General features: G+C 41.4%; 1 protein-coding gene across 1 annotated transcript in view; it reads right to left on the bottom strand.

The window, feature by feature from the left end:
* Window positions 1–13,728, bottom strand: part of LOC122794669 (coagulation factor XI-like) — a 565,810-nt gene that overhangs the window by 170,520 nt on the left and 381,562 nt on the right. The window contains exon 6 of the mRNA XM_044063291.1: window positions 13,209–13,328. Coding sequence (XP_043919226.1) covers window positions 13,209–13,328 — 120 coding nt within the window. The remainder of the gene's footprint in view (window positions 1–13,208; window positions 13,329–13,728) is intronic.

The raw sequence follows: 13,728 nt of genomic DNA, 5'->3' as shown, positions 1-13,728 counted from the left end.
ACAGGGTAAGTGTGCGAGGTGTTAATGGCAATACTTCCTGTCCATATTGATCCATTGGTCTGGATGCAGGCAGGTGCTGCTTACAGTTAGGGACACACCTGCATAGGACACCTCTTCAGCATGCTGCATTCTGTGGGTATCCCCATACAGATGTGGGGTCATACTGTACTCATTCTCAACAGCAAGGATGGATAAACCTGTGGCTGATAGTGGGGTGAGCTGAGTGCATGTATGGTATGGAAGCTACTTGCAGCTGACTTACAGATATACCTGGGACATTCTTCTTATGCTGCCTTGTGCAGGGACATAGTGGGACATTCTTCTTATGCTGCCTTGTGCAGGGACATAGGCAGTCTCTCATTACTTCATAGCTGTGCCGTTTTTGGTTGGGAGGGTGGCTTAATGGTTAAGGTGTTTGCCTTACAAACACAAAGTGCAGGGTTTGAGTCTCACAAGGGATAATTGGCTAAGCTTACAATGGCAGTTAGCCTAGTACTAATCTATGAAACTATCTATAATCTATGAACCTATGCCAGTGATTGTCCAGACTACACCAGTAGTCCATGCTACACTGACAACTAATGTGCTGATAACCTGTATGTACAATTCCAGAGTAGTGTGCAGTTGACAGTTACATTTTATGCACTCTGTCTAGGGTACTTCCACCTGTGTACTGTATGTATATATGTGCCTACATTCAGGGCATGTCCATCTTTCAGATGGTGACAGATTTTGACATCTGGCCAGTGAGTATGGACGAATGCTGACACGGTTATTGCTGAGAAACATTGCTGTTGGCACTGCAGTTTTCAGAACATGAGCCTGTCAACCACAGTACTGCCCATAGGCCACCAAGACACAAACCTCCATGCCTACATGCTGACCACTTCCAGACAGTATTGAACACACAACAACGTAACACACATATCCCTGCATATTGTACACATGCAACAATCTATCCTGTAGATTGGGCCAGCTCAGGTAATCTGTGGCCGACTGATATTACTCCTCACACTTACATGTTACTGCATTTCTACATAGGATTGTGGGGGGGGTACACTTGACAACCTTAAACATTTGCCATGACTGTACTGGTATTTCAGGTACTCTCTTAGCTTCCATTTCATATTCTTTTATGATGTTTCATGCAGACTGGAAGCATATCAGTAGAGTACAGATCTTATGTTTTAATGCCCTACATTTCAGTTTCAGACTTTTTACCCTTCATAACTAACATGCAACTGCCAGACCTGTTGTAGTCTGTCTGTGTAGGTCTTCAGAGGGGCTGTTCACCATTGCCATCAATTGGAGGCCTTAGCCCAGCCTTTCATTATGGTCATCTAAACCTGTCCTGCTGGCTGAGGCTGGTGGTGGGTATGTGAGCCTCACTGACATGCATGTGTATGTCCTATGAACACACACAGTTATTTGGGCCACCAATGTACTGCGGTGGGATTAGTCACCTTGCCTAGTACTGCCTAGTATGTTGACACCAGTATTTGTTATGGATTTTATGCTGCCCATATAGGTGTCCAATATCTGCTGCCATCCCATTCAGCCACCTGATTCCCTTGCATGCTCATGTCCATACCATACATACAGCTATCATAACATACTACTCCATTCAGTAATTGATAGGAAGGGTGACTTACCTTGGGGCTGGACCAGTATTGAGGATGGTGCTGGAGGGTTGACTATGTCGGATGCACATAGTACACTACCTATTCATGGTAAAGCACAGGTAGTGTCATGTTTGGTATCCCTTTTCCTGTATGTATGAGTCAGAGAGGTGTCATTCCCTGGGTCCCTACAGTGTCAATGTATGTGCTATGCATTGCCTCTTTGCCAAGGCCTGGGCATACTGGGTATGCCTCATTCTGCCTACAGGGGCAGGCTCAGGATGTTCCTCCACCAAGTCCCTCTGTGCCTGTGCTGGCCTTGGCAATGGTAGGGGGCTGTGTGGCACTGCAATGTGCTGTTCGTGCTGCAGCTGTTTCCGCAGGATCATATTGTTTAACATGGCACATACAATGAACATTTGTGTAGATGTAACTGGAGAGTACAGCAAGGCTCCACCGGATATGTCCAGGCAGCAGAACCCTGACTTGAGCATCCCAAACTCATGCTCTATTATGATTCTGGTTTGTCCGTGTGCCTCGTTATGGAGTTCTTGTTCAGGTGTGTGTGCATTTCTGAGGGGTGTCATCAGCCATGGCTCCAGTACGTAGCCATCATTCCCCACTAGGTGGCCATATGGGATGTCCCCACTAGCAAATGACTGGTACAGCTGTGTCAGATGCCAGATGTGAGAGTCGTGATAGCTTCCAGGGCTGCCAGCACACACATTCAAAATAATGTCCTGGGCATCACACATGACCTGGCAGTTGATGAAGGCAAAGCCCTTGCAGTTTATGTAGACCCTACCCCGCTCACTGGGTGGTGCTTTGATGTGTATGTGTGTGCAGTCTATAGCACCCACTACCTCAGAGTATTCTGCTATTTGGTGGAAGAGGTGCATATTGCTGGTCAATGCCTCATGGGTGTTGAAGAAATATATGTGCTCACCGGCATGTGGTGACATGGCATCCAGGAAATGATGAAGTACCCTGGATGCTGATGCCTGTGAGATCCCCATGATGTCCCCAGTTGGCCTTTGGAAGGTACATGTGGCTAGTATTCTAAAGCCTACACATACCTTTGTATCCACTGGGATGGGTTCCCCTCTGTTGGTTTTGTGTGAGAGGCAGGGCAGGCACAGCTTAACAATTTGCTGTAGAATGTCCCTGTCCACCCTATAGCGCTCCACTATCTCCAGCTCATGTAGCCCCTGGTAGGTTACCCTGGTTCTGTACACTCTTTTCATCCTCCTCACTATGGGATGGTCATCAGCATCCACATCCTCACCACCCTCAGCCTCTTGCACATATTGATGTATGAGAGCGACAACAGCCACTAACATTTTATTAGTTTTGTCAGGTAAAATTTCCTAGTCTGTGTGCAGCGGTGGTGTAGAGTTTGTAGGAAAAAACAGACTGACAGGTGTTTGCATAGTTTATAGAAGTCTACTGGGCTGCTGCCTGTGTAACTGGCTGATTCTGATACATTTCACCTGCCAGCTATGCTGGTTCTTCTTGATTGCCTTCCTACTGCTGTTTTCCCTTTCCATTGCCTTCCTGTTTAAGCCCCGAGGCGCGGCACACATACCCAGTGCTCAGATGTAAACAGTGCTGCTATTTGCTGTTTTTTTTTTTTAAACCCAGTGCATGGCCTGCACATCCGTTTAAGCAGGGAAAACAGTGCTCAACAATGTGAGACACACCCCCTTCTTTAGCTTTACTTAGCTAAGGGCAAACACGCGCCACAGAGCTCCAATAAGCTTACAGTATTCATGACACACATCCTTATGAGGTCATCCACCTCTTGTACTTATACAATTGTTTTGCTGCACCTTCTTGGTTGGGTGCAAGCTAACACTGACAGGAAATCTGTGATTCAGTATCAGTCCCATCATTTACATAAACTAGAATGCTAATTCATAGTTACCACACTAACACTGAGCCTTCCCCCTTAGCAACCACTATTCCCTGGTATTGTTGTCTTATGCATTCCATTGACTATTATGGCAGAATGCTGATTTGAGTTTAAAAGCTTTTTTCCCATTTTTTTCTTATTTTTTGTGGCGTTGTGCTTCTAAGGAAATCACTGTTACTTCATGTCAAGTTTTAGCACTGTTGATGTGCAGTGATCATGGGGTTATAAAGGTTAATTTGTTGCTAGACAATTCTGCCAAACTGAAATGGAATGTGGAAAGTTTTGAAAGAGAAATTGTTTGATTGCAAATAATAAAAACATGTTTAACATCAGGATCAAGGCATATGACGTCAGGGGATATATTTCCATAAGAACAAGATACCCGATTAAGGTGACAGACCAAAAATGTAAGAAATGGAAGGGAGGTTAAACTACAACTTTGAAAACTAAAATAAACAAGCGGGAGAAACAGATTAAGCATAGTGTGAGACAAGATCAAGAAAAATTTGAAGAAAGTTTATATAAAGATATCGAACATAATAGGAAAATAGGAAACCATTTTATAGATACATAAGATGTGAAAGGAATAAAGACATACAAATTTCTAAACAACACGTAGATTCTAAAGTTTATTCTCAGACACAACTGATCTTATATACATGCATATGCATATATATATATATATATATATATATATATATATATATGCATTTTTTTTTAAATCTTATGCAAAACAGTTTGGCTTCACAAAGGGGGTGATAAGTTGTTCTAGTGATACTAGGTAGCTTCAGATACTCTAATCAAATTAGATTATATTGAAAAAGAACTGCACAAACTGGATCAAAACAAAGCAGAGGGAGGAGATGGAATTAGTAATAATGACCTGAGAATACTTCAACAAGAACAACTAGGTACTGATTTACTCTTGATAAGCTGGATAGCTGCATGGCTTATAAACAGGATATAGCAAGTACATACCTCTCAACTGTACAGATTTTTGCAGAATGTCCAGATTTTTGCTTCATATTTTTGGTCGGTTTTTCATAAAATTCTGTTTTTCTTGCAAATTAGTGGCAAATCATTAAAGAATGAAGTTAGAAAATAATGACAGACATTTGAGTTTCAGACTTCATACGCTTCAGAAAATTCATTCTATTGCAAAACTTATCTATCAACTTTCTAAGTTTGTAAGAACAATATTTAAAAATGATCCCTATTTTTGGACCTTTGTCCCACTTTTTCTTATTGCTTTGTCCAGATTTCTTGGTCTCAGAGGTTGAGAGGTATGAGCAAGCATCATACAACAATTAAACAGGTGAAATTCTTAGTTACAATCAGGGTGTCCAGCACGACTCGGTCCTTTGTCCTTACTTGTTTAGTTTGTCTTTCATATGAGGCGTTCTACAGTCTGCATGCAGATGACCTGAATTTGAGTAAAGCGATCACATGTGTTACAGATAGGGAATGTCTGCAAAAGAACTTGACTAATCTGACTATTTGGGCACAGGAGAATAAGCAACAAATAATGCCTGACAGAGTGTGTGTTAATGTGTAATTAATGCCCATGCAGGGATTTTATGAGGCCTGACACTGCAGGCGGAGGGGATCTACACCCCTGGAAGGGCATTCATTACACGTTAACACACACATTGGAGGGCATTATTGCACTTAGAGAATGGACTCTTTGTTTAATTGTTGTGTTTTACCTATTTGTATTTTTTATTACTATATTTTTTTAATATATTTTGGATGTAAAATAGTTCCTCTGCCTAATGTTTCAAAGTTGCTGTATAGCATATATAAATGGTGTTAGAGGAAGTTTTTATATCCAAAATATATTCATTTTAAACAACATCTACATACAGTATTTGCTTAATTTATTGCTTGTATAATTTTGTCAAGTTGCTAGAATAAAATGTATTACCACCATGCATTTCACTGGCAAGTTTTGAACCCAGGACCCTATGCACTACAGTCAGAAAAACATACCACTATGCCAAATCAGCAGCCTTCTGAAAAATAGGAAGACTTAATCTTAATGGCTATAATTTAGTGAATTCATTTCTCACTTCTCACCACAGCTCTCAACCTGTTAGCACAAAAAACCTGGACAAAGCTACAATAATTGTGTCATTCTTTTATTTGAATTGTGACTTCATGACAAACCCAACTTACATACTACATACATTAATGGGTAACATGATTTTCATTCATATTGCTGTCAGCTGCCCTCATGCCTCCATAAAGAAAAGAAACACTTTCACGACTAACTACCTCTACCTGCTATGCAGTATCCTGACAATGCCATGGAGTGACTCTGAAGCAAAATGTACACACACACACACACACACACACACACACAAAGATCCCATAGCCCTTACACATAATAATGACACCACAAAGAACACAGTTCAACAAAAATGGACAAAATGTTTTCTACTTTTCTTTCATTTTGGTACAGCATGGTGGTGAAAAACTCTCTACAGCTATCCCACGTAGTACAATAAAACGTCCAATTAAATGAAAACCAAATTAAATGTTATGCAGTTTCCAGTAACCTACATTACAGCTTTGAACAAATCTACTGCCCTCCATGTGAACTAAGTCACTCCCCTATCCCAAATAAACCTCAACACACCATGATATCCCCAGTGAAACACTTTCCCAAAGTAAAAAAAAAAAAAAAAAAAAAATATATATATATATATATATATCACAATCAGAAATGAAAGATCAGCTATAAAACATGCATGCATCAGAGGGTGTCTGGTGACCTGGTGATAAAAATGATAGCAGTTTTAGTCCTGAAGAAAAAACGAGCAACCTATGATGGACTACAGGACCAAAGGATATGTGCATTTCTCTACAGCAAACACACACACACACACACACACACACACACACACACACACACACACACACACACACACACACACACACACACACACACACACACACACAGATATACATACACACACAAATCCACTGAAAGAAAAGAAAAAAATGATACATGGTACAGTGTCCTGATCTTAGCATGATGGATGGAAAATGTTGAAGGCGTCTTACATCAACTAAAATTCCTGACAACTTTACACCAATGGAATGTTTCATTCAAAGCTACAAAAATACAAAAAAATAGTGTTTTTTTTTTCCAGGGGAGCAAGTCCCCCGCACACCTTCCCAACCCTTGTAACTCAGATATATCAATTTTGAGATTAAACTATAGTGGGGAAAACAAGAAATAAATCCAACGAGCGAGCAAGAATGACTATATCCACTGCAGGCTGAGCCAGGAGCTTCCGAGCGAGAGAGAATATAAACACTCTCCTTACTTGCATTATTCTCCGTTGTTTACAGGCAGGCCAGTTGTTCACACTGTCATCACTTACTTGCAGCTGAGTCAGGACTCCCCAGGAGTTTATAAATCCAAAAAGCGAGCGAGAATGAATATATCCATTGCAGGCTGAGCCTGGAGCTTCTGAGTGAGAGAGAATATAAATAAACCCAAGAGCGAGCTTGAAAAGCAGGCAGGAGCTACAATAACCCAGGAGTGAGTAACACAAACCAGCCATTCCCACTTGCAAAAGCATTTAAATTGAGCCTACGTGTACGAGCTCAGTTCTGACAGGCTGGTATCCCTGATAGAGCTGACATCATCGAGTGCGTGATGACATCAGCAAAATCGTGAAAAAAAAATAAATAAAAAGAAACAAAGAAAAAAATCAGAAATGATGGGGTGCCACTCGGGAATCGTGGCACCCCATTTTTGGTCCCCAAAGCTCGGTAAAATCCAAGTAATTTGGGACAGTTGGGAGGTATGGCTCCAGTATCTGTCTGCCTCTGATGACATGATTGACAGACCTCGATGTTTTGCCAGAGATGGCCTGCATCTGTCACCCCTGGGCTTCCAGATACTGGCCAAGGCTCTTGCCACCCCTATAGTGCTTTTTTTAGGTGGTGTTCCAAAGACCAAATTACCACCATAACAGCTACAAACAAATGCAAACTGAAGCTCTATTGCTCAATGCTGGAAGTCTAAATCTAAAAATGCACTCGCTCGAAGCACTCTTTAAAATGGAGAACATTGACATTTGTGCTGTAATAGAGACCTGGATAAAGGCAGCAGAAAGCACCCATGCACTACCAGGCTATAACTCATTCCACACCTTTCGGCCCCAGAACATGGACCAAGGCTCCAAAGGCGGTGGTGTTTCCATATTCATAAAGGATGCGCACACCTCCAGACTAGTAGCCCAACATAATGCATCAGAGATACTTCAGGTGCAGTTAACATTGGGTAAGACAGTGATTCAGGTCATAGCCTGCTATAGGTCCTCAATCATGCCCAAAGACTCACTCTCCACGTTCGTTAAGCACCCTGAAAATATTAGGGTCTAACCTAACATTCTCATACTGGGTGACTTCAACTACCCCTCCATTAACTGGGAAAACTACTCATGTACAGATGCACTTGCCCAATGTCTCCTGGAATTCATTAATTCCAGTGCCCTGGATCAGCTCATTCTTAACCCCACTAGATAGCAGATAGTAAAGACAACCACAAGGCCTTCTATAGCTATGTAAAGAACCTCATCAGCAATACCCAGATTTGCTATGAGCTGCTGCACAATGGTTACTCCTATACTGAGCCAACAGATATTCCCAATATACTGGCCAACAGTTTCAGTGCCAACTTTATCCCCCCCCCCAAAGGACCAGTTACAATGCCAGTAGATTGCCAGGCACCCAGTATTACTGCTGCACAGGTTAAAACAGCACTGTCCAAGGCCAAGAATACAGCTTCTATGGGCCCTAACAGTATCCTTGGGTGTGTTCTACATGAACTACAGAGTGAACTGGCAACTCACCTGTGTGCACTGTTCAACCACAGCCTCACCTCAGGCTTTGTCCCTACCGAATGGCACACAGCTACAGTCATTCCTCTCCACAAAAGAGCAACTATAGACCCTGGGAACTATCACCCCCATTAGCCTGATGAGTCTGATATACAAAGCTATGGAATGCATCATCATGGACCTAATAAACAAGGATATAGGGAATACCCAGTCTCAAGATCCCACACAGTTTGGTTTTGTAAAGGGTAGATCATGTCTGCTCAACTTGTTCGACTTCTCTGAGTCAGTCCCCAGAGCTGTGGATGAAGGCAAGGTGGTTCATACAGCCTACCTTGATCTGGCCAAGGCCTTTGATACCATTTCTCACTCGGGAACCATAGAAAAACTCACTAAGCTAGGCATAAACCCCTATATCACTAGGTGGGTTCCAAACTGGCTCACAGATAGAACCCACAGTATGAAAGTAGCTGACTCCAAGTCAGACTGCCGACCAGTCACAAGTGGAGTCTCACAGGGATCGGTCCTGGGTCCTCTCCTGTTTGGTATCTACTTCTCTGAAGTCCAGGCCAACACGGAGGGACTCTGGCTTACAAAGTTCACAGACAATTGCAAGTTGGGAGCTATTATTAACTCCCCAAGTGATGTTAACATCCTACACAAAAGCCTCACTGAGACCAATGACTGGTGTCAGAACCATGGCCTTAAGCTCAATGTCAAAAAATGTGTCGTCATCCCCTTTGGGAAAAACCCGGTTCCCATGAATTACCACATCGATGGTAGTCCACTGAACACAGAAGGCATTATAAGAGATCTGAGAAAACAAGTTGACAGCAACCTCTCTTTTGACCACCACATTGCCACTGTGGTCAGAAAGTTCTTCTATGTGGCAATTTCATTACTAAGGGTTTTCCATTCAGGAGGAAAGAGGCCATTGTCTCCCCTCGACTCTTCCCTCATTAGGCTAATCATCGAGTACAATGCCCCATTTGGCATGTACCTCAGTAGACACCTGCAACAACTTAAGAAGCTGCAAACGTACCTCACAAAGAGGATCCTAGGCCTTAACCACTTGTCCTATGTGGACCGACTCAAAAAAACTCCAACTATTCTCTGTCTCATATCATCTAATTAGAGGCGATCTCTGTTTGACTTACAAAGCCATGTCTGACCCAGCTTTATTAGAAATGCTACATCTAAAGAAATCCCAATCCCTCCGCACTACATGCTCTAGAAACCTCAGCCTCATCACCACAATCAACAGAACGTGCTGGAGGGACAGGTTCATAACCCAGAGACTGACCATGCAATGGAATAGATTTCCCATACATATCAAACAGAGCACCTCACTGACCCTCTTCAAGAGAAATCTTTTTGAGTGGATGGGAAACAGAAAATTTACCCCTGGGATCATGCCAGTGGCTCTACCCAACAGTGGCACTGGGAACTAAGGTCAGGTGGCCCAATGCCAGGCTAATCGTATGGGTTAGGCTTGTAAAGGCTCCAGGACTATTAGCTTAGTACACACCTATGAACCTAATAGCTAACCATCGCTACTATAAACATCTCAGAAGCTGCACTAAAAACTAAATCAAAAGTGGTAAACAACTACTAAATTAATATACAGGCAGAAAATTAAAGCATTTCCAAAGCTTTTTGGACTACAATAACCAGCTGTTAAGACCCGGTGCACCAATACAACCTATGCCTATGTAATCTAACCATACTGACAGCATGACCAGTGAGTTCATTACCCAATTCATCCAAACAGTAACCTCTTTTATTAAACTTTCATCCAGGCAGACCCAAGTCCCTCTCATCCCTTGTTAGACCCCAAAACACTTGTACTCAATCCAGTCTCGGTTTCTATGATCAAAAACCTATTACTAACTTTAAAACCTACAACCCTCGCCTCTTATAACATACCATCTGACTACTTAACAACTGCTGCTAATGCCCTAGTTTTGCCTACTTCCATCCTAATTAACCGCTTCATCATAGATGGATATGTCCCAACCCTATGGAAAAGGTGCTACTATCTTCCTGTCCATAAAGGTGGAAACTCAAATGACCTCTTAATCTTCTAGCGTATAATCATATTGTCTCCACTCACAAAAATTCTGGAGAAGCATATGCAGTCTCATCTCCTCAGCTTTCTCATTGACAACTGCCTCCTCTCCACTGCATAGCATGGTTGCATCCTTTTCATAGTACATGTCCAGATCTCCTTAGTTTTATAACATCTGTTAACCAATATTGAAACTCTGGGAACTAAGTCTCAGCACTTTTTCTAGATTTATTCAAAGCTTTCTACATGGTATCCCACCAGAAATAATTTCTAAAACTATTTTCCCTAGTGATGCATGCATCTTCAGTATTTTGATTCTCCAGCTACCTCTCAAATACTCAACAATCTGTAAAATAGCAAAATGGCATATATTTTGTTCCCATTACCGTGGGTATCCCACAAGGATCCAATTTAGGTCTCGTGCTGTTCAATATATTTATTAATGATCTCCACCTAGCATCTAAACAAGTAACTGTCATACAGTATGTAGATGATTCAACAATCAGTTCTGCTAAAGCATAGATAAATCAAAAAAACTTACCCAAGAGTCTTTATCTACCAAAAAAAAACGGATCCTATTTATCCTAAAGCATTCCACAGACTTCAAAAATCATCTAGCAACACATAACTAATAAGTCAAACTAAGCTTCTAGGAATCACTATTGACAAAAGTTTAACATTTGACCATCACATACAAACACTAGAAAACACCCACCACAAGCTAGGTGCACTCTGCAGGATCAAACAATGCCACACAGATAATGCCAGAAAAGTACTGATCAGTCCCTTCTCATTCCTACACCACTTTATGCTGCTGCCATCTTGATTACCCTGCACTCACCCTTGGAACAGCGCTATAATAAGGTGGCACAACTTCCTGCCAATCACCATTATAGGACACATCATGGCCTGGATTTAAAAATGTTTCAGTGATTACCTTACACTTTCCCAACTAGTCACTTCCCATAAACTCATCCATTATCCAGACAAATGCCTTAATTCTAGTTTGAAAAATATTTCAGAAAGGACATATACCTTAAATCCCAGTTTTATGGCAGTCCTGCATCATTCTGTTGATTTGCATTTCTATTAAGAAACATATGATCCATGAAAGCTGTTGACACAATGAAACACCAATGTATTTGGCCAAAGCATATATATCTATAGGGGTCTACTTGAGCTTACCAAAATTTCAGCAGGCCAACATTCAAAACATTGAGCTCAGAAGCTCGAAGTTTCACATCAGCGAAACTTCACAACACCGATGTTTGAATGCCCGACAGTCCAATCTTAGTGGAACAGGAAATCCACTTGTGCATGCTGTAGTGTGATCTCAGAGTTGGTATTATTAAGTAGCAGGGGGTTTGGGGGGTGCAAGCCCCCATTGGGGGGGGTGTAGGGGGCTGCAAAACCATTAAAAGTAAAGTTTTGTAGTGAAGTTTGTTTTTTGTTCATGTTTGTTATGAATATTCATGCTGGTGCTATGGAGGCAGTCATGAATATTTAGTGTGAATTGTTAAAGGTTTAGGTTTATTGGCTGTTGGGTGGGGTCTGGGTGAGGAGAAGTAGGTAGTTTAATTCAGAATGTTTTTCTTTCCTCTTAATATGGTGTTTTTGTCAGTTGCTCTTGATGCGTTGCAGGGAGTAAGTTGGGATTTCATGTTGTCAGTGTTCTGTGTGTAGGGTATGTGAGGTGTCGGGTTTATGACATTTTAGTGTTTAGGGCTCGATGTTTTGAATGTCGGCCTACTGAGATTTCAGTAATCTCAACTAGACACGTATAGATATAAAGATGTGTTTGTGTGTGTGTGTGTGTGTGTGTGTGTGTGTGTGTGTGTGTGTGTGTGTGTGTGTGTGTGTGTGTGTGTGTGCACGTGTGCATGTGTGTGCATGCGTGTGCATGTGTGTGCATGTGTGTGCATGCATGTGTCTGCGTGTGTGTGTTCATGTGTACTTACATGCATGTATGTGTGTATAATGTGTGTATACAGGTTTGGCAGTATCACTGAATTGTGAAGAATCTAATTCATTAAAAGAAGTTAACAAATTCATCTTTGAGGCTGGAGAAAAATGAAGACTGGTTCAGATGGAAATCTTAGGCACCAGAGAGATGCTGTATTGTCAGCTGCCATCAATAGCATACTCACATCATTTGCATTCCTGCATTTTATCCCAAGTGGTGCAGTGCATAGAGTTGTTACCTCACAGCAAGAGGTTCTCCAGTTCGATTCTCAGTTGGGGTGCCTTCTGTGTGGAGTCTGCATGTCCTTCCTGTGTTCACATGGGCTTCCTTCTGGTACTCTGGTTTCCTCCCACATTCCAAAGATTTGCAGTAGGTGAATTGGACCTTATAAATTGCTCATAATTGTGACTGTGAGTATGTGTTGTGGAAGAACTATTGCAGCAGGGCTAGCCACCTGGTGGTGTGAACCTTGGCTCTAGATGATTGTCAGTGTTGAAGTAACACTCTGACCCCATGTGCAAAAATTGGCAAACGGATTGTGGATGTAAAGATGGATGAATTTATGAAAAAAGTACAGAAACACATGATATTTCCAGTCATTTGGTTTGACTAACCAAGACTGTGAAGGGAATTATGTCAGTAATCAAAACTTAAGAACATAATTTAGTTTCAGTGAATTATGACACTGTGATAGAAAATTAACTAACATAAAAATGTAACTTTGCATGCTTATTTATTTTCTTTTTCTGCCTTGAATTAATATTTATTTAAAACAGAAAAATCTGCAACTCACCGATCTTGACGGACGCTGCAATAGTGGGGCCAGGTGTACCAATAGTGCTGGAAGTTGGGTCAATGTGTGTAGGCAGTACTTCCATAATTATAGACGTTGTCCAATAAGTACTGGAAGTGTCTACAGAAAAATAAAACAGAGAATCATGTTTGAAGATGTACTTAATTATATTAATCCCTGCAGAAATACTACTCATTGAATTTCTAATTATTAATTATATATCAGATTGCCTTAATAAAATTCATGTTCTTGGCAGATACTGGGTATTTCCCATATTTGCAGTGTGCAGCTCCCTTACTTTCATTCATAGACTGAATAAATAAATAATATCTAATTATACATGGTACAGAGATGTATTTTTTATAGTTGGTATCAGTCAAGAATGAAAACCTTCATCCCCTTAGATGTCAAAAGGAGCTTCAAGCTGTTAAAGTAGTCAACAGCAGACAGGGGTCACCCCAACTAACATACTGTGTCTCTCACCTATATTTAATTGTGATTCTGTACCTTTCATAAAAAG

The sequence above is a fragment of the Protopterus annectens genome, chromosome 2.part1 (assembly GCF_019279795.1).
Source record: "Protopterus annectens isolate FY-2018-M chromosome 2.part1, PAN1.0, whole genome shotgun sequence".
Taxonomy (NCBI): Eukaryota; Metazoa; Chordata; order Ceratodontiformes; family Protopteridae; genus Protopterus; species Protopterus annectens.
The sequence above is the reverse complement of the archived record's forward strand: the minus strand, read 5'-3'. Positions and strand labels throughout refer to the sequence as shown.